General features: G+C 39.9%; 1 protein-coding gene and 1 pseudogene across 5 annotated transcripts in view; both read right to left on the bottom strand.

Moving 5' to 3' along the window:
* MYO1B (myosin IB) overlaps positions 1 to 22,234 on the bottom strand; it is a 165,872-nt gene that overhangs the window by 61,113 nt on the left and 82,525 nt on the right. For all 5 annotated transcript variants that reach the window (XM_024563936.4, XM_053918882.1, XM_045198272.2 and 2 more), the window contains exons 5-7: positions 15,362 to 15,466; positions 11,468 to 11,514; positions 5,751 to 5,814 (exon numbers count right to left, since the gene is read on the bottom strand). In XM_024563936.4, coding sequence (XP_024419704.2) covers positions 5,751 to 5,814; positions 11,468 to 11,514; positions 15,362 to 15,466 — 216 coding nt within the window. The remainder of the gene's footprint in view (positions 1 to 5,750; positions 5,815 to 11,467; positions 11,515 to 15,361; positions 15,467 to 22,234) is intronic.
* On the bottom strand, positions 3,958 to 4,054 carry LOC112308105 (small nucleolar RNA U3; annotated as a pseudogene).

Raw genomic sequence — 22,234 nt, 5'->3', positions numbered from 1 at the left:
GGTACAATAGAATTGATGTATCTTGACATTACTGATGTTTATTATATATAAAAAGTAATCTATGTAGCTAAAAAAAAAAAAGACTTAAGGAAGAATCAGCTTTGTCTTTGTTTTGCCAGTAAGACCAGAGTGACAATGAATGCTGTCACGGGAACTGACCAGCCCCTGGGCTCCCTGGGCTCCTCTGCAATTACTCCAAGATAGACATGATGGAATATAGTGTTTGAGCAGCATTTAGGCTCCTCCAGTCCACTTACGCCCCTTCATCAAAGCAAAATGATACATTTAGCAATGATCGTGGGCCTACCACCTAGGTAACTACAATTTATCTCCCTTTGTCTCTGTTATCTTGGATAACCACCCCTAAAGAAAAAGTGTCAAATAACCAGTGACTTACTAGGCAACTACAATTTAGGTAACTACAGTTTATCTCCCTACCACCTAGGTAACTACAATTTATCTATCTCCTTTTGTCTCTGTTATCTTGGATAACCACCCCTAAAGAAAAAAGTGTCAAATAACCAGTGAGATACTAGGCATAACTGATGGTAGGTTCAGTGGAGAACTCCCTGTAGGAATTTGTGTGCTCACATTTTGGTATAGATATTCTAAGATGAGCTCTATACTTTTCTGGAAATAGGCAACATAAGCGACAAGAAGTTTCACTCATGACATTACAATTTTCCCCTCCCTCCTCCTCCACTGCAGCACTTATTGTGGTGATCATTTAGCAACATACACAAATATTGAAGCATCATTATGTTGTATACCTGAAACTAATATAATGTTGCATGGCAATTATACCTCAATAAGGGTATTTTTGTTTTTTTTTTTACATTGGGACAACTGTAAAAGAACAATAAAAACTAAAAATTAAAAAAAATAATTTTTTAAAATTTATTCTTAAAAAATAAATAAAATAAAAATCTTTTAATCCAGATAAAATTACCCAATAAAGCAGAAGCCTTATTTCTCAATAAATTTTTCTATGTCATAGTTGTACTAATTGTACACTGGGTCCTTGTGCGATCACTAACTGATTCAAAAAATATACTTAAGTACCAGACACTATTTTTGTTGCTGTCATTCAACCATGAACCAAACAAAAAAGTCTCTGCTCTTATAAGGCATGTATTTGGCTAGGGGCTAGAGACAATAAACAAATAAGAATATAACAATAATAAGAAAGCAAATATTTATTGAATGTTTACCATGTGCCAGGCACTGTTACAAATGCTTTAGATGTTAACAAATAATTTACACCTCGACACAACCCTGTGAGATCGGTACTATTATTATCCCATTTCAAAGATGAAAAGTGGAGGCACAGAGAATTAAGTAACTTGCCGTCTTTTTGGTAAGGCGTTGGAAACCACATGAAAAACCAGTAAGAGCTGCATAAGTAGGCTCACAGATATGCTCCCAATAATGATGCAGAAAAAGGTGGGCCTGCCAGTATTTAACCAATTCCGTCTTCATCTCCAGCATTTACTGAGCATCTGCTGTGTGCCAGGTATTCCACTAGGCTCTTGGGTACCACCGTGAGCAGGACAGCCGTAACCCCTGTCCTTACAGTTTGTGCAGGTATGTGCACACCTGAAATCATGAGGGTTTCCACAGCACATACAGTGCTCGGTGCTATTCTACTTTTAGCAGGTAAAAACCCTTGAGACTTGTACCACATTTTCTGCTGTCTAAATTACCCTCAAATGGCACAGCTATAAAAAAGTGCCTGTGACTATCAATAAAAGCAGCAGGTTTCCACAAGTCCCTAGTGTATAACGCTAGATCCAAAATACTCACACAGAAATGTATAAATTTTATGTGACCAACAGGCAATAACAGAGTAGGAGAAACATTATCTCACATCAACCAAACATCTGGATGTGCTTCCATATCTTATCTTCTCAAATAAAGCAAATGTTTGCCATTTTCTATTTTTTAAACACCTCACTCCTAATGATACTACCCTCAGAGATATTATTAGCTTCCAAGCGAGCTCAAGACAAGTTTTACAGCATCCCTGTTTTAGAAAAAGAGTAAGTTATTGGGCTTTCTTTTCTACTTTCTGGTTACACAACTGGTTCAAGTGATCTTGTGCCTTTTTCAGGGTAATAATTACAGCCAACAATCTGTACTTTACTAGGCAGCTGCTGGAAAATGAGGCAAAATATACTTCTACAAAATAGCAGATCTTGACTTCTTTTCAAGGTTACAAGGAGCTAAGGTTGGAGAGAACAACAGTGGGTTTACCCATTGCTTTACACCCCCTCCCTTAAGCCAGCAGACAGAACTGCCAGTGACCACCTCTGAGTCAGTCCTCTGTCTATGCAGAGTGAAATTTCCTGCTCTCACCACTAACACCTTCCCTTCTCTCCAAAGCAAAGGACTCTCTAAAATACCAGGGTGTTCCCACTGCCACAAATTTCAATGTAACTTCACTGGGGGAACAAATAGTAACAAACATCAAGAGAAACCCATTCAAGATAATACAGTAATCTTAATTGGAAAAGAACTGTTGAATATTTATTCTCCATGGATACTGTAAGAATTAGAGGGCAGGAAGGCATTTCTGTTTGGAGCTGAAACTTCAGAATGGAAAATCCACATTACTTTCTAATACTTATAATACAGTAATCCTTAAATATTTTCCTAGAGTCTTTGAAAGTAATATCAAATCAATCATTTCAGAATGTTTAGATAGAGGATCTTTAGTAAAAGCAGCAAACTTACCCTCATTTTAAAAAATAGCATGTTACTAAATTAATAAGTGGAGTAATTTCTGCTATACAAAGTAAATGCTAAAAATTCATGAACATCTTTCAGAATAAAACTTAATCATGCCTTCCACTGGTGGCCTTAAAACTGGGGCAGCTCCACACACAGCCTGCGAGGCGAGCGTGCCTACAAGCCTGGCAGGGTGAGAACCATTTGACTTTGGCATCATGTGTGGTCAGAATAAGTACTTCTGCTTCCCTACTTGACATATAAAATCACTTAACCTAAGTAGCACCATCCTAGCCAATTTCATTTCACATTACAACTCACGGTTCAAGATGTTTCTCTCGTACCCAAACATTTTTGCAAATATGGATAATCCCATTTCATGGCACACAAGTTGTATAGTCAGGCAAACCAAAATGGAAAAGTAAACTATTTAAAACCTACAAAATGGTGGAAGGGGGAAGAACCACAGAGTTTATTTCATTCAATCCCATTGATTCAAACATGAAGAAACTTGAGCCCTATGAATAATAATTTAAATTTTTAAAAATCAGCTGCATAGTTTGCCCAAATTACTTAAAACACTAACTTGCAAGTGGCATCCCTCTGGTGCTAGAGCTCGTCAGGAAGATTTCAGGGGCCACCTCAGGGCTGGAGGTTCCAGCGACCCGTCTCCCATTCAACCAGACCAGACCCTGTTTCATCTGTTTCACATGTGGGGGTCAGCGTAAAAGGTCATTTGAAGGAGGAATGCATGCCACGGCTCTGATAAATCTCATGAGCACTGCTGTGGATACCTGAGTCAATACGTCGTATTTGCCCCAGTCTAAACTTAGATTACTTTCATTCTAGCAATTCCAATACCACCATAGGGTGGTGAGGAGACAGGGGCGGTGGGAGGTTCAACAGTGTGGCCCTGGAAAAAAAAGGGGGGGTTCAAGAAGATAACCAGGCCAGATACACTGGCTCCAATAGGAGGTGCCCAAACTCTGAGCCACCATCTTCAATTTTTCACACTTATCAGCTACAAAGTCAACGTGAGCCGCAGCCACTCTGCACAGATGGCAGGGCCAGCCGTGGTCATAACAGATCCTGACCATCTCGGCCACTTTACAGTTGGATTAATATTTCTCTTTGGCAGACTCCTAAAAGTTTTTCAAAGGTAAAGATTACGTATTCTTTTAAAAAGATTTAGAAATTATATAAGACAACCTGAAACACATAGGTTAAAAGTCTAAGTAGTATAAGAAAACATATTCTTAGACCCATCTCTTAAAGACCCAAGTATCTAGTAATGAACTATAGAAATGATCCCTGAAAGTATAGTCTTATCAAAGACCCAAGTATCTAAAATATTCTATTACACTTTTGCATGTAGCTGTCCAGATCTCCCAACACCATTTGTTGGAGAGGCTATTTCTACTCCATTTTATGTTTCTGCCCCCTTTGTCAAATATTAATTGACCACAGAGACTTGGGTTTATTTCTGGGCTCTCTATTCTATTCCATTGATCTATGTGTCTGTTCTTATGCCAGTACCAAGCTGTTTTGATTACCATGGCCTTGTAATATAGTTTGATATCAGGTATTGTGATCCCTCCTACTTTGTTCTTCTTTCTCAAAATTGCTGCAGCTATTCAGACTCATTTATGGTTCCATAAAAATTTTTAAAATGTTTGTTCTATACCTGTGAAATATGTCATTGGTCTTTTAATAGGGATTGCGTTGAATCTATAAATTGCTTTGGGTAGTATGGACATTTTGATGATATTAATTCTTCTAATACATGAAAATGGTATATGCTTCCATTTGTTTATGTCTTCCTTAATTTCTTTCTTCAGGGTTGTGTAGTTTTCTGAGTACAGGTCTTTTTCCTCCTTGGTTAGGTTTATTCCTAGGTACTTTATCTTTCTTGTTGCTATATTAAATGGGTTATTTTTCCTGATTTGTTTCTGATATTTCATTCTTAGTATACAAAAATGCCTTTGATTTCTGAACATTGACTTTGTATCCCATTAGTTAGCCAAATTCTTATGAGATCGAGTAGTTTTTTGGTGGAGTCTAGAGGGTTTTCTATGTATACTATCATGCCAGCTACTGTGGAAAACAGTATGAAATTTCCTCATAAAACTAAAAATGGAACTGCCTTTTGACCCGACAATTCCACTGCTGGGCTTATACCCTAAAAATCCTGAAAACGCCAATTGAAAAGGACCTATACACCCCAATGTTCATAGCAGCATAATTTACAATTGCCAAGTGCTGGAACCAACCTAAGTGTCCATCAGTAAATGAGTGGATCAAAACACTATGGTACATTTACACAGTGGAATACTACACAGAAGAAAGAAAGAAAGAGCTCCTATCCTTCACGACAGCATGGATAGAACTGGAGAGTATTATGCTAAGTGAAATAGGCCAGGCGGTGAGGGACAAATACCATATGATCTCACCTATAAGTGGAACCTAATCAACAAAACAAATAGGCAAGCAAAATATAAGCAGCGACACTGAAATAAAGAACAAATTGACAGTAACCAAGGGGAGGGGAGAAAGGAAAGGAGAATAATGGGGGAAAAAGGGGAAAGGGTCATCAAGGAACATGTATAAAGGACACATGGACAAAGCCAAAGGGGGGTAGGATAAAGGGTGGGATGTGGGGATGGGTGGGGGTGGGGAGTGGTGGAGGGAAAATGGAGACAACTGTACTTGAACAACAATAGGAAGGAAGGAAGGAAGGAAGGAAGGAAAGAAGGAAAGAAGGAAAGAAGGAAGGAAAGGAAGACAGATCACGATCATGGGCAAAAAAAAGTTCCTAAACACATTATAAAATGTTTACGCTACATTCCCTTATAATTAAAAAGTGACAGCAGTGGCTACATATTTGTATGGAGTTTTAGACATTAAAATTTACTTCATTTAAAAAAATTAATTAAGTTTTGTGCCAAATAAAATAAAATAAAATATTATAAATGCATGTTTTCCTATTCTGAAGTTCTTTAAAAGGAGTCAAGTAAGATACTCACAGTTACTAATCACTCCTCCCAGTGGATCACCTTTAAAATCAAATTCAATGTCCATGTATTTGCCCTGCCAAAGAAAGACTTTGTGAGTTTTCAAGATCCCCTCAAAATATTCAGTCGGCATATCTTGTTAGAGAATAGCATAAGTGTAAGCTCTTCATACATTTGTTTAAATGTAATTAAGAAAGACACCATTTATGTAACCATGTCGCACAACAATGTGCCTCCCCAAATAATTCATATTAAGTACCCCATTAGCTCAAAACTGACATATCCCATTGCTAATTCAAGAACAGCTCTTCCCAGCCATCACGTAAGTTTTCCATTTCAAGTATGTTTCAAATTCTGAAGGGTGTGTGTATTCAATTCAACAATAAAACTGAGGCATATAAGTATTCTTGTAGTTGGGAAGATAAATTACTTTATTTTTATGGGCAAAATATGTTTAAGCCAAGGCTAGAAACTCCAAACATACTGGAGAGTGGAACACTCGAAGTATTGTTTTTATATCTACTCAAATCAAATACATAATTATGCGGTGTGACCAGCTCAGAATCAAAGACTGCTCAGTATTACTCTCTCAGGCTTTGATCTACATTACACAGCAATACATAACCAGGTTCACATTACGCTTTATAGATGGTATATTAAACACAGAGAAGCACACATGGAGTTTCATACTGTAATTTTAAAAGAATTGGCTTATACTTGTCTAGTTAAAGAGTAACAAGTATAACAGAAGAGTCCTGACAGCTGTTTTTCGTTGGAAAAGGAAATGTTGATCTAAGAAGCAGTCTTTGGTTCTCTTTCATGTTCTACCTTAGTAATAGAGAGATGGTTTGTAGATAACTCTCCCAAAGAATTACTTCAACTCTTTTTTATTTCCGAAATAACGGTAAGGGAGAAGAAACCGGATCATGTGGCACTCAGTCAACAACGCAATTTGTGAATTTTTATTAGCTCATGCATGCGCTCCTGCCTTCTCCTTCTTCATCATCCGGGGTCATCTGCCCTTTTAAAGTCCTCACTAAGTGTCCACTAGGTAAAGGTCTATAATCCCTCCTAGATAAGAAAGTAGTCACAAAGGAAACCAAGGCACAGCAGCTCCTGCCCTCAAACACCTACAGCCTGGGGTGGGGTGGGGGGCTGAGATGGATACACAGGACATTATCGTTTATGGGGACACGCCCTACAGCAGGTCATGGTGCTCTGCATGAAGGAAAGGGACAAAGGGAGAGCAGGAAGTCAGGCAGGCAAGGAGGGGCCGAGCAGGAAGGAGCAGGTGTAAGAACTAGCACCTTGAGGATGGTGAGGGAAGCTGAGGCACATCATGACATCATGACGTTCTCCTGACAGCCAAGTCAAGTCATTAAAGGTCCCTAAACAAGGATGCGGTGATCAGACTTGCCTCTTTACATGATCACTCTGGCTACAGTGGAATGGACTAGTAACAATCAAGACCAGATGTAGCTGACAGGAGATGGCAGGAATCAAGCGAGAAATGTTAGTGGCATTAAGCAGGAATAGCAAATGGGAAAAGTAAACGGAGTAGAGAGGTACACAGAAAGTCACAATGACAGTTCTGGTTGGAAGTATGTACAAGGTAAGAAAGGAGGGGAACAAGGATTAAAAAGTCCAGGTATCTGTCCCAGGCAGCTGAGTGGATGGTGATGCTCTCCATGATGGTAGGGGACAACGCAGGCACAGCAGCTACAAAAGGAGGGAGAAAGGGTGGCTTTCCAAGACAGTGAGAGGCTGACCATATGATAGGGGATGGTTTTGATGGAAGGTGATTTCTGGGCATAGGAGGCAACAGGTTCTAGAGCACAGGTGGAGTGAGTAGGATGAGTGGGAGACAGGACTCAACAACCTCCCAGTGGGCAGGAGGGTGTGTATGTAGGGATAGGGACGGGTGAGGCACTACAGTTGAGGGCTTGGATGATGAGCAGAAGGAAGAAGATGGTGATGATGAAGATTTCTGTGAAGCAGGCATGATATCATCAGCCTCGAGTAAGGTTAGGAAGTTTGAAGAGAGTAGAATAAACACTGTAGAAAATGAAAAAGGAAGCCAACCAGGAATAAACTCTTGGACAGCACCAATAATCCCATTGATACTAGTATGGCAATCTTCCCATCCAGCCATATCCTGATTACAGCCAAAAGCTTGGTTCTGATCATGTCACATGTCTACTTAGAAATAACCAGTGGCTTCCCATTGCCTGCAAATTAAGAGTCCAAGACCTTGAACCTGATACTCCAAGCCCTCCAATTGATGCCTTAACCCATCTTTCCAGCTCTTTGGCCCACGGATTCTTACTAACTCTGACAAGTGCAGGTCCACACTAATTCTCTCCTTGGCTTCCTCACGCTGTACTGCCAGCTCCACATGCTGCCCCCTCGATTCTGGCACATTTAAATCTAGGGACCCCCACAGGACTGTCCGTGGCCCCAGACTCCTCCAGCTTCTCTATTCTGAACTTCATAAAACAATCTGTATCTTCCCTGGGGAACTTACTACTTTATGTGTTGTCTTTTAACTACTTTTAAACACATCCGTTTTTTCTGACTGGTCTATAAGTTTCTTAAAAATAGATATTCAATCATTAAGAAATGTTTTCTGAGTGTGGCGCCAGGCACTGTTCTAGGGGCTGAGGCCACCACAATGAACAAGAAGACTGAGGTATTTCCTCCCATGGCTCCTACTCTCTAAGGTCAATGGTCACATAAACAGGGGAAGCACATAAATAATTCCAGAGACTAATGAATGCCTGAGAAAAATAAAAACAGGGTAAGTCAGAGTCTAGAAAACACATCATGGAAGTGACACTTGAGGTGAATGATACAAGACTGGCCATGCAAAGATCTGAGGACAGAGCATAGGCAACTGCCACGCCCAAGGCCAGAAAGTGCTACATGCTGGGCATGCCTGCCAGTCACAAGGCCTGTGTGCTGAGGCTGAGTGGGGGCAGGCGAGGGCAGGGCAGGCCCCACCCAGCTCCTGCAGGGCCTCCCAGGCGAGCCTGTGCTATCTTCCAAGAGCAAGGGGGAACCACCGAGGGCTTTCAGCAGGGCAGTGATGGCACTTAAATTCACAAAGATCACTCCAGCTACTGGTAGAGGAAGGATAGCAGGCTGCAAGAGGAGATACAGGGAGATCAAGATTTAACTGTGTTTTTAAAAACCAAAGGTTTTAAACAAATGAATAAATCATGTGCACTTTCCATGTGCACTGAATGAGAGGTTTGGTAATGAAATTTTCCCAACCCTACAGGTTCTCTCCTACGCTTTCCAAAGACTAGGTTGGCTCTCTGCACACAGCAGATGCTCAACAAATTACTCCTCTTCCCTCCCCCGAAATCCTTGGTTGAGAACAGTAATTTCCAAAGCCTTGAAATGTTTTCTTTTCTTTTTCTTTTTTTTTTTTCCAAAAAACAGTGGGTATCATTCTTAATAGAAGCTCAAACTAGAGGTGCTGGGGAGAGGGGGACCCTGTAAGGCACCTCCATGGGAACCTTACATTTGTCTAAAACATCAGCTGCAACGGGCATGCCTAACTCATCGCAGGGTCTATGACACATCTCCATGAAGAGATCAAGAAGTTCCTTCTGAGTTAACTCGTCAAACACCGTCAAAGGAAATGCAATTTCCCGGAAGTCATAAATCACTTTTATGTAGAGTAGTAACTTTAAACACAGTAGAGTCCTACTATAAAATTATAATATAGACTTGAGTATATTACTGGTCAAGTCACAGACCATAAAGCAGCAAAATTACTAAAAACAGGGCATGAAATGATTTAGCATATACTCCAGTAGTTATCTCATATCCTAGTAACTCTGTTTTAATAGGATTTCTCTGAAGTTACTTAATAAGCCAAATCACCTGTCAAGACTTTCAAGAGATTTCAAATGTCACAATGTACTGGACTGGCTAAAAAGTTCATTTAGTTTTTTCTATATTATGGGTCTAGTAGTGCTTAGTTGTCCTTAACTTCATTTGAAACAATTTTGTTAGATTGTATTGTGACAGCTGTCATATCAGCATGCATTGTTAAAAACTTATCAAAATTGGTGAATTTTTGCGCAGCCACTTTCATACTGAAGAAGGAAGAAAAAATGCAACATTTTAGGCATGTTATGCTTTATTACTTCAAGAAATGTAAAAATGCAACTGAAATGTGAAAGAAGATTTGTGCAGTTACGGAGAAAGTGCTATGAATGACCAACATGTTGAAAGTGGTTTGCAAAGTTTCTTGGTTCTATTGATATTTTGGCCAAATAATTCTTTGCTGTGGGACTGTCTTATGCATTGGGAGATGTTTAGCAGCAGCCCTGGCCTCTACCCACTAGAAGCCAATAGCAGGAGATAGTTGACATACTCAAAATATCCAAATCAATAAAGTTATTGGTGAAAATGAAAAAAGTCTCTTTTATTTTACAGAAAAAAAACTAAACAGACTTTTTGGCCAAGCTAATACTAATGACTATAAGCAATATGGTTTTCTCAATTTTTGTGGTGTATAGAATAAATATATTTGCAAATATATTTTTGCAAAGTGTGTGTGTAATTTGCAAACAGCAAAAATAAAATCTCCACAAAGAAGCTTGATCTATTGGAATTACTTCTATCTGCACACACTTTGCTTCTAATTCTGTTTATGTAATGAGATTAGCCACATCACCACAAGAGGAAAAGGCAGGGCTCAAAGCAGTTAGAACAACTGACAGGCTAATCCAATGGAAAAAATTCACAGCCTTGGAATTAGGAACCTTCCACTTCAAGCTATCAAAACTATCTCCACTGGAGGCCATTCCTTGCCTTTAAGTACTGGATAACTCTAATGAGGAAGAACCAAAAGGAGCTAAGAGAAGAATGGAAGAGAAAATGCAGAAAAGGTCTATAGGGAGGCAGAAAAGATCACCAGAAATGGTCACGAGTAATAATGTATGAGAAAAGAGCTTATGAAGTAAGTGACCTTTCATTATAAAATTTACAAAATTGGTTGAACTATAGAAAAAAGGAGCCGATTTCAAAAGGCTACCATCCCACCCCACTCCTCCAGGCAGTGTCTGTCTCTACAAACCAGAGGCAGGAGGGGCACAGCTGGAGAGTCCTGTGGGCAGACGTGCACGGTCAAGCCGGAGAGTGATGCAAGATGAGGCTGCAAATGTCTGTCTTAGCAGAACTAGCATTTTCCAACTCACCCAAACTCAAAACAAGAATCAGCTTCAGTTTTTACTGTTCAGTCCTCTCTCCCTGCCCCCATTAGCTGCCAATACTAATGATTTTATCTCTCTGAAGTTTTAGAATATACCTCCACTCTGGTACCACTGAATAAAGGACAAAGCCCGTAGAGTATACAAACTTGACACCCAGCTGTTCTTCTTCCTACTTAATTTCCAATTCTTAATTATGATTTCCAAATACCAAAACTCAGAGAAGTAAGGAGTTATTCTAAATAGCCTCATTTAAATTGCTCATGAAATTTTATAACATGATTAGAAAACATGAAAAAAAAAAACCTTGTCACTCCAAGAAGAATTAAAAAAGGAAAATTCCAGAAAGCAAAAAATAGCCCATGTAAAACTCTCAGAGTCTCAATAGCATGGTGTTCTTATTTTTAAAATGTGTGTATTAAGAAATGTTAAACATCTACTGGTTGTTTAAACATACATGAGCTAAATATTAGTGTTAACACTTATGCTTATACAAATACTTACAAATCTAGAGGAGTTGTCATTCCTCACAGTCTTGGCATTTCCAAAAGCTAGTAAGAAAGAAATTGATGCATGGTTAAAACTGACAGAAAATAATTTCACGCAGAAAAACAAGGCAAATATAATATTTGAAATGTATAAATCCCAGAAAATACAACTTGTAGCAATGACATATCTGTCTAAAATTTCCACAGAAACACACTTAACAAAAGCATGCTAAAGCTTCTGTGTCTTATTATTGTTAAGTTCTTAGAGAGTCATTCCCATGACTCATGGAATATTTTTCAAGTATTACTGTAAACTGAATCTTGTTCGATTCAGGACCTTTTAACTGTCTGACAGTAGTCACTTAAGTGGCTAGCAAGCAAGGCTTCTGTGCTCTTCTACCATTCTCATCAGTGAATGAGGTTATTTCAGAGATAACTACTACTTAATATTACTGAAAGTTTTGTGGAGCTTGATGAGGTTTCCAGATGAAGTAAGACCAGAGAATCTTTAAATTGTTTCAATGCTTTTAAGTAAAGCTACTTAAATGTGATTAAATATATAACAGAAAGAGTAAGAGATTTGAAAACTAACATCATTTCCAATAGGCTAAACATGCTATGCAGTTTCATCAGTTTATGTCCATCAGACCTAAGTGAAACTCTCTGGAATATCAAGAATACCAAATTGGCCCATGATTCAAACTCCAATCTCCACTGCTGAAGGGCTGGGATCTCCCACAGGACCCCTTTTAAATGAGGGCACATAAGAACCACAGGTGGCTGCCACCCAGGCAAGGTGTTCCTGTTTAACACAGGTAGTTCCCAGGTAAGAACTGTTTCACCAAGCTTGTGCACAATATGGGGGCAAATTAATCTGGGCCATGGTGGCAAAGGATTAAGTAGAACAAATGTAAATCATGGAAACAGGGGATCCCTGTTTGATGCTTTGAAAGCCCAAGGCATCTCAAACTTTAATGTGCAAGCCAATTGCCTCAGGATCTTGCTCAGGTGCAGACTTTGGTTCAGTGTGTCTAGAGATGAGCATGAAACTCTGCATTTCTGCCAATCCCCTAAGGCTGTCTACTGGGATCCATGGGCCACAGTGCAGCTAGCAAGGACTGGAGATGCAATGATGTGAACAGAAATGAATCTTTAGATCAATAGGCCAGGCATCAAATCCCTGGAAGCCTCCATAACTTCATTAAATTACATGGAGAGAACACGATTGGAGTAGCAAGAGCTCACATGATAACTAAAGGCTAAAAGCTAGTCCAAGTTTTGAAAGCAATCACTGGACCAGGCATGGAGGTGTATGTTTAAGTCGAAGTTCACTTTGTATATTCGGTAGCCAAACCTGATGGGTTATACTTCACATGAGCTGGCTTTTTAAACGTTTTTTCATTTAAGAAAAATAATTGGCTCCTCCTCAGTTAAGACAAAATTCACCAAGTCAACATAGGGAAAGCTCCCCGGCTCCCTGTATCAGAGATACCGCTTGGAATGGGTATGGTTTGGTAGTTCCCTGACACCAAATCCTCTCTTTAACACAAAATAAACTGAGATGCAATACTGAATGAGGAAACCTGCACACAGGAAATACTCAAAAAAGGATGCTGGCTGAAGAAGTTCACATTTTTATGCCCTGTCCACTGCCAGCTGAAAGGCTTGAATAAATGCACTCTTGAGAACGGTGAGTGTTGACCTAGTATCATTAAGACCATGACATTTTTTGAGGGTTTTCACAGGCTAGTCCTTCCTGGTGGGTGTCAACATGTAGAGGTGCCAAGTTAACTAACTTGCACAGCCCCCAAGTCCAGCTCGAGATGTCAATACATAAAAGACAGTTTGTTGTGGCTTGAAGGTCAAGGGCAAGTGAAGGAATTGCTTCAAAAAAACTTTATTCAGGGCACCATTTGCAAGCCATGAACCATCTTTTCATCAAACAAATCTGAGTTGCACATTGCTAGCTCTAGATACTGAAGACTTTTATTGTGAGCCACAGACTCCAAAACAAGTGTTCCATTATAGAAAACTTGAGACGCATTCCTCAATTGTTTTTTCAAGTTCATTGTTCTAAATGTTCATTTACAGTGGCAGCTCCAGTTTAAAAGTAAAGCATTCCCATAAAAGATAATGCAGGCCCACAGCAGACATTTCTTCTGTTCCCTGCACTACGGTCTAGCTTCAAATACCATGGAATAAAGGGCCAGATTCTGATCCCAGATGAGAACTACAGCATTCCACAGTGCTTCTCCCTTAGATCATGGCATTCTTATAATAAACACATGCAGAAATACAACACATAGCTAGCACTCTGAATTAAAACCTCAGTAAACAAAAAGTCAAATACTGGAATAAGATGAAGATACAGCACTTTCTATAAGAGCTTCATAGCTTTTTTATGCATTAAGGTGCTGAGGGAAAGAAAGATCAATAACAATATAAGAGATGTTTGAGTCTTTGCTTTTCACAAAGTTAAAGTATTTTTGTGACTCTTACTCCTCTGTCTGGAGGATAAAGGTGCATGGTATCCCCTGGTAATAAACTGGAAGGACAGGGCTAGGCCTGACTATGGGCAGAGTTCTATCCCTTCACACTGTGGGGGGTATCACCCCAACCCAAAGCAGCTCTGCATTAATCCGTGTTAACTCTTGACCTTCCATGGCTTTGAACACAGGGTGGAACCAAACTACTCTTCTAGACCAGAGATTCTAATCAGGGGTGGTTTTAAACCCACAGGGACATTTGGCAATGTCTGGAGATATTTTCAGTGGTAACAACAAGGGACCTGCAGGGGGAGGGGCGGGTTAGAGGCCGGGGATGCTGCCAAACCACCTCCAACGCACACAGCAGCCCCCACAGCAAAGACTTACCCAGTCAAAATATCAGTAGTGCCAAAGTTGAGAAACCCTACTGTATCCCAACTATGTTAAATGACAATAAGACATGCTTATAAAGCAACGTTAAGGACTCTGATTTGCTGTTTCCAAATTAAAGGATGGTTTATGCTAACCTCTGCAGCATTACGGGGACTCACTTCAGGCTTTGTTTCCTGATAACATTATGAATTAACTGTTTGATTATTCCACCTCTCCCCCCCCAAAAAATATCATGTTTTGAAGCCCTAACTCCAATGTGAAGATAGGGCCTTGGGGAGATAATCAGGGTTGGCCGAGGTCATGAGCCAGCCAGGCTGCCACCGCCACCGCCATGCACAAAGAAGAGCTCACATGAGCACAGAGCAGCAGGCTGGCAGCGGCCTACAAGCCAAGAGGCCACAGAAGGAAACCTACCTGACCAGCACCTTGATCCTGGACTTCTGAACCTCCAGAAGTATGAGAAAATACACTTCTTTTATTTAAACCATCTAGTCTATGGTATTTTGTTATGGCAGCCCGGGCTGACTGAGACAGAGGGCCAACCACAGAATCTGAGCTCTACATCAGGTTTAAGCTTTCAGTGGCCCTGAAAACCCTGGCCCTTAGATGATTCTCTGGCATAGCCTTGGTTTCCCTGACAACAGCAATAAGCAGCCATATGTGTTATCCTGAATAATAAAACAGCATTCAGCTCCCACTGCTCTTTGCCACCAAGGTTTTCTTCGTCATCAAGACACATGCAAACATCAGTTGATAATTTTAAGTAAAACTAAAGCGGTTCAAATTATAACTGAAAGGGAAAATATAATTTAAGTTGGAAAAGCTCCTTTTACATGTGTAAACTGTTCCCTCCTTTAAGCACTAAAGCCAACAATCCTTAGGATGCAGCTCATATGCTCGGCAGGCCTGGGCCTGAATCGTCTTTCCTCCTCCCTCCCAGCCCATGTCCCAGCAACCAGGTATCTGAAGTGCTCTGAAAACTGGATGTACTGTTCCAGTCACATCGGCCCAACATACACAGAAAAGCCTACCTTCCAGGACTGGGTTGGACTGTAAAAGCTGTTCTTTGACTTGATTAACTTCTGCTCCTTTCCCACAAACAGCTGCTACATAGGACATAACAAGCTTGCTGGCCTCTGTGGATGAAAACAAGCGATATTAGTAACTTAAGCAGAATTTTAAAAACAATGTTTGGAGGGAAGAAATTGGGAGAATAAGACCCACTAACAGTGTTTTCAAATGCCTTTATGCCTGAGAGTAAATAATGTTTTGGAAATCTTTAAAAATATTTGTCCTGCCCTGGCTGGTGCGCCTCAGTGGACTGAGTGCCAGCCTGCAAACCAAAAGGTCACTGGTTCCATTCCCAGTCAGGGCACATGCCTGGGTTTTGGGCCAGGTCCCCAATACGGGGAAATACAAGAGGCAGCCAATCGACGTATCTCTCACCCATCAATGTTTCTCTCCCTCTTTCTCCCTCCCTTCCCCTCACTCTAAAAATAAATAAATAAAATCTTTTAAAAAATAAAAATTAAAAATATTTGTCCTTTCGATTCAATGACATGTCATTAATTTAGACATAATAGGAATTGTACTTAAAGGTTATCTCACTGGGCTGCTGAGTAACATCGCCAGCAAAATCTCAGGGGAACGATCTGCTTACAGCAATCATTTTACATATAATTACTGTATCATACAAGATGATTCAGGCCAAAAATAACCTGACAATGTATCTTTACCAAATATATTTTTAAATTTAAAAGAACTATTCTGCTCAAAAATATTTTTGATATCAAACTGGTTTGCTCACAGTTAAACTAAATTAATTACTTTTCAACTCAATTTAGAAACTAAGCAGCAACTGTAAGGGTTTGGTAACAAGAAATACAGCCCTTTCAGGGCTCTGTTGTTTACACAGGCTTCACCAGTAACTCCGAAAGGTGAGCTGATAAAAGGAAAGCAGGCCACCTGGGGCATACCAAGAATTCTTGGCTCAAAGGTGGACAAAATTTGGTTTTGGCGGTTCCACCCTTCCATGTCTATCAGCCCATGTCCCCTCTCAGTACCCGTCTCCCAGAACCTGATCCTTTAACTCTCAGTTCCAAGGAATGTGAATAGGTACTCAGGGAAAATGAGTTCTAATGTCCAATGAATTGGCGGGGGTGGGCGGGCATAGCGAGTTAGATGAAGTGAAACAGGTTTCTTTTTGTAAAGAAAGGGCTTCTTGGAGGAGCGTGTGCATCATGGAACTCGGGAAAAGGATCTAGAATGTCGCGTTTCCCATGCTGATTTGCCAGGGAATGTGCTTCTCATCGGGCTGTTCCTGGTCTAATGCTCCATGATCAGGATCTCGGAAATGCTCCACTATTAAATGTCGGCTGTATAAAACATCTGCCCTCAGCTGGGCAGTCAAAGTAAGGAAACCAGTCACCAAATCTTGCTCTCTCTCAAGTCTGTGCTCTGGGCACTGTCCGAGAGCAAGAGTCTTGGCCAAGTATGAGCGACAGTACCTGCACCATTCAGTATAAAGGGGCAAATGTCAACACTGCCGTTTCTCTTGCAAAGACTTGCAGGCGGCTTCCAGCCCCATTTCCCACTGTTGAAGAAATACTAAACGAACAGTTGAGATGCCACCTTGGGCACACTGCCCAAACACTTGTGCTAGGGCAGCGATTTTCAACCTTTTTCATCTCATGGCACACACAGACTAATTACTAAAATTCTGTGGCACACCAAAAGACTTTTTTTTTGCCAATCTGACAAAAAAAATAGGTATAATTTGACTGTGTTACCAAAATAATAATAGTAATTACCTGCCTCTTTTTGCTCCTAAGTGACTTTTTAAGAAATTAGGTGCCCACACTTATATATAGGGATTTCTGATACCAAGAATTAACCAATCAGACTCAACCTTACTATGTGACGTGACTAATAAGATGCCACTCTGTTTGTTTTATGACCTATAAATTTATGATTCAAGACCGGGCATTCACACTAGATGGCTATTGTTGCATTGGCTGTCGTCACATTTTTATTCAACAATCTAAGGGAAAAGAGGTCAGTGCCCCTGACTAAATAGGCAGGTATTGCATGTTTTAAAAATTCTTATGGTATATTGGTTGAAAATCGCTGCTTTGGGGCATCTGAGCAAACTCAAAGTAACTAACAGGAGCCAATAGGCACCAAGAATCTATGTAGGTCACGTAAAGTTCTCAAGGCCTAAGGTGACGGCTTCTGGGGTACTAGTAAATAGGGGACATAAGTGATCTCACGGAGCCCTGAGATCTGTGGAAGGAGACCGACTTCTTCAATGACTGGAGTTAGGTTTTCTTCCAAAATTTGCTTTGTGGGTAATGCAATGGGTCCAAACAGATTATCTGGTGGACTGTGATGGCTGATTTCCGCTGTTTCCTTTTAAAGACTAACTATTGCCATTGTACCAATATTAAAATGTATTCCACCTTGTATCATTAACTAATTTTTATGACAGATTTTATATTGTACCCATTTGAGAATCTTGTAAGTGCTATGGCTTCATTACACTGTTGCTGATCGTAAAAAAAAGAAAAAAACTATAACCCAGAAATGCAGTCTTGTCATCTTTGCAATGCCCTTCCTCCAAAGGTCATTGTCCCTTAACACCTCTATTGTATAAAGGTCCTGAACTACATTTTCCATTGTTCTCAGGGTTTATTTAAAAGCTGGTAAATTATATGCACTCACTATTGTTGCTCAGTTCAAGCTGACTTGGCCTCAGTTATGGACAAAGAGTTTCTAGGGGTTTTTTGTCTTCTTGATGCCACATTCCCCTCTACCCACCAGTCCAAACTGAAACCCTTCTTCTGTTACTTCAATACTTTTCTTTCTAGGCTTTCTGTCTTTCACGTTCAGGTGAGGCTGCCTTCCCAGCCAATCCCTAACGTTTTGTGACAGCTGGCTCCAACTCTCCTGCATCACCTCCCACTCCAACTCTGCAGCTTGGCCTCTGAAGCAACCTGCAGACATTCTCTTCATTCTGCTTTCTCAGCAGCATTCTCTGCTCCCCATCCCCACCCACACTTTTACATATATTGTGTGTATTCTCTCTCGACATGAGTTTTTGGCTTATCTCTCTACCCATGATACAATTACAAGACTGGAAGCATTTATAGGCAAAATAATTGTCCCAGATAGTGGTAAATACACACACACACACAGATGAAAACGTAAATTTTCTTTTAGGTAAATTAACAAAAAGTATCAAAAGTCCAGGTTAGGCTGTTAGTTTATTTCAGGGGTTACAGAACTCACTATAGCCTCAAGTCTCAAACTTCGGATACATGACCACAGTGAGTTCTCTGGACCCTTTTCTGGGCCAGGAAGGACTCCAGGGACAAAATGCCATGGGGTGGGGGGCGGGGATTCAATAAGAATCAGCACTCTGGTGGCTGCTAGAATTAAATTGGCCTCTCAGAGACATTTGAATGGGCAGTATCAAATGGGAACAAGTTCTCTCAAGGTCAATTCTGGGTTTTGTCTTTGTTTTTTAAAAGGGGCACCAGGAGCAGATCTTTTGTAATCTGAATTTGACTTACATCATCTGGCTGTTAAATTATACATAAATGTAAACTCACAATGTCTACTGAGAGATAAAGATGGGTTAACTTAAACTGAAATTAAGGATCACTTTTATTAACTTTAAATAATTTAATAATTCCGAAATAATTTTTAAATATAGTCAAAGATACTTATATCTAAGTTGTTAAAAAGTTCCTGTGTTTGGATACTGAACTACCTTCAAGAATTCTAATACTGGGCTCATTTTAATAATTTATTTTTGGAAGTTGGGATTAAGAGTAATTTTCTCCAAACAAAGTCTCATTGTCTAAGAGAGACAACTCATAATTTTTTTCTTAAGTAATTCATGAGATACTCATTTCTTTAGAGAAATACGTAAACTAGTAAGAATAAGTTGCAAGACCCAACAGTGTTTATAGGAGTGTTTTCATGTTTCACCATGCTGGAAACAGGAAATAACAGTTATCTCAGAAAGCTTTCTCCTTTATTTCCTTTTGGTTCTTCTGTACTAAAATTCAAATAAATTCAAACTTTCATTTAAATGTTTAGATATTTATCCAAATCAAAACTTTATGAATATATGAGTAAAAGTTTTATATTTCTGAGGAGAATCAATAATTATCATATTCCATATTTCCAAGCCTAGTTTTTGAATTATGTTGACTATTATATTGACCAATTACCCATGACCCTGGCAATCACAGTGTAATATTGTAAGCCTTGTCCAAAACAATATTCCTGAGTAGACTGTGGCTACATTAATCCAGTAATCATATTCTCAATGACAGTGTCTTTCACTGTAAAGGTATAAAGTGATTCTATTGGAGACAAAAAAGTGTACTCTTCATGTGTACTCAAAAATCTGAAAAGCACCAGCATTTTAGACATAACACTGGCATTTAAAATTAGCGAAAGGGACCCTGGCTGATGTGGCTCACTGGACTGAGTGTTGGCCTGTGAACCAACTGTTCCATTCCCAGTCAGGGCACATGCCTGGGTTGAGGGCCAGGTCCCCAGTAGGGGGTGAGAGAGAGGCAACCACACACTGATGTTTCTCTCCCTCTTTTTCCCTCCCTTCCCCTCTCTAAAAATAAATAAATGAAATCTGAAAAAAATAAAATAAAATTAGCAAAAGGGGAAAGGGATTAAATAATACAAACTTCATGGCTGGGCGGGGGGGTAGCAGTGAGGGGGAAATGCAGACAACCGTAATTGAACAACAATAAGTAAGTAAGTAAATAAATAAATAAAACTTCCAGTTATAAAATAAGTCATGGGGTATATAAGATAAAGGGTTGTGGCGGGGGCGGGGGGAGGCAAAATGTAACAGCATTGCTTAGAATCAATTCTAAGTTCATCATTTTCTCTAACTCATAGATACTTTACATAGGTAAATTTATGTACACATGTTTAAATATAACTTGAATCCTAAAACTCAGCAATAGTCAGACAAACATCATATGGAGTCTTTGAACTCAGAATCTCTTCTCACCAGAAAATGGTAGAACCTCCAAGTTTCACAGATCCTCTGCTCTAACAGACAAATGTCCTGTCACAAAACACTGCTAGATCAGAATTCGTTTCTATGCACAATGGAAAGGGGTTATAGTGATAGTTTATGATTCTGGGGACTTTAAATTCCTGTTAAGGGAAGAGTTATAACTAATTTTACTCTGTATTTTCTGGTACTCTGTATTAGGCTGTGAATAATATGTTATTGTGTAATTATTACGGTCATATAATTGTATAATATTTTTTATGAGAGAAAGCATTGTGAAATAGTAGTAGGTGAGTGAGAAGTGGAAAATAAACATTTCAGTGAAAGTCATTTGTAACCATGAGGGCAAAAGGATGGGAAGCTCACTGCTGAGATATCAAAACCCGTGCCTGTTAACTGAACAAGCTCCACATGGATTCAATTACTATGTCAAAAACAACGCAGGTATGAATATAAGCAAGGCTTATTCCGAGTTCTCGTCACAGAGCTGCTGATAAATTTATCCAAAAAGTAAAAAGTATCCATGTATGCATTCCTAGCTACATGTAATATTTTATATGCCACCCACAGATCATGTAAGACCTACATGATATAGGTCAGACAGCCTATGGAGACAACTACACACTTACACACATGCACATGTTCATGTATTTATCTACATCTCTACCTTCCTATTTCCTTGGTAACGATGCCCAAGTTTTTCTAGGGACTAAGCTTATACAGACCTGGTGGTCCAGCGACCTAAAGAATGAGACTGCCTACATCAGCGAGGCCACATGTGTGTACAACAAAACTGGGACCCAGCCACACTGAAGAACACCCTCTGGAGCAGTCCTGAGCCCACAGTGCTGAAGAGCCCCGCCACAGCATATCCAAACTGGCCCGACAGCCAGCCACGCGCTGTTACACTCACGGGACAAAAGCACGGGTCTTGCCCTGAGAAACGCAGCCTCTACTCCAAGAGGAGTCATGTCAGGCAGCATTTTTATCAAAATACATACATATATATATATAAGTAGCTTTGCTTCCGAGAGATGGCCCCCCAAAATCTCTGATCATTCATATAAAACATGCTGGTCAAAAAAGGCCTCTCTCACATGGGGAGAAAAAACAAAACAAAAGCTCACTATGTCTTGGCCTTAAGTTTCCTTAGCTATCGTGCCTCAGCGTGGACACGTTCAGCGTTCTGAAACACTCCTGATGCTGAGGCTGCATTAAGTCAGTGACATCTGTGTCACGGACAGAGTCAGAGAACTCCCACACGTGTGAAGCAGCACAAGGTCACTGGGGGTCAGAACTAAAGGGCTTAGTGAGCAAGGCAGGCTTCGTAACTCTTTAAGCAGATGGCTGAGGAATTCCTAGAAACTGATGTAACTGTAAAATTAGAAACCAAATAATTGGTAATGTTTTCTCATGTCAGGATCATCTTCTCAGGCCCAAAGATTTACTCTGGTGTCTTTGGATAGCATAGGGATGATGCTCCCATCGTGTCTGCATCACAGCAGGAAACTGTGAGTTCACTGCCTAGAGCTCCTTGGGCACCATCATGATGCATAATGAATTTCTTATTTAGCGCAGCAGTAATAAAATAAATAGGGACCCAAAGAGCTCAAAAAGCTCACACCTCTTTGAGTATCCACATTACATAACTCTGCAGTATAAGAGTGTCTCCAATATTTAAAACCAATAACATCCTCATCTACCAAAAGGGGCTCACAACCTCGCTCAATGATCACTTCTTATAAAATAAGACCACTGATACTATCTGGTGATTTAAGCTAGTAAGTAAAGATTCTTATTGGAAAGAGATACTACACGCAAAGTACATAGCACATCCTGAGCCCTCAATAAA

This window comes from Desmodus rotundus, chromosome 2 (assembly GCF_022682495.2).
Source record: "Desmodus rotundus isolate HL8 chromosome 2, HLdesRot8A.1, whole genome shotgun sequence".
Taxonomy (NCBI): domain Eukaryota; kingdom Metazoa; phylum Chordata; class Mammalia; order Chiroptera; family Phyllostomidae; genus Desmodus; species Desmodus rotundus.
This window is presented reverse-complemented; position numbering and strand designations above follow the sequence as displayed.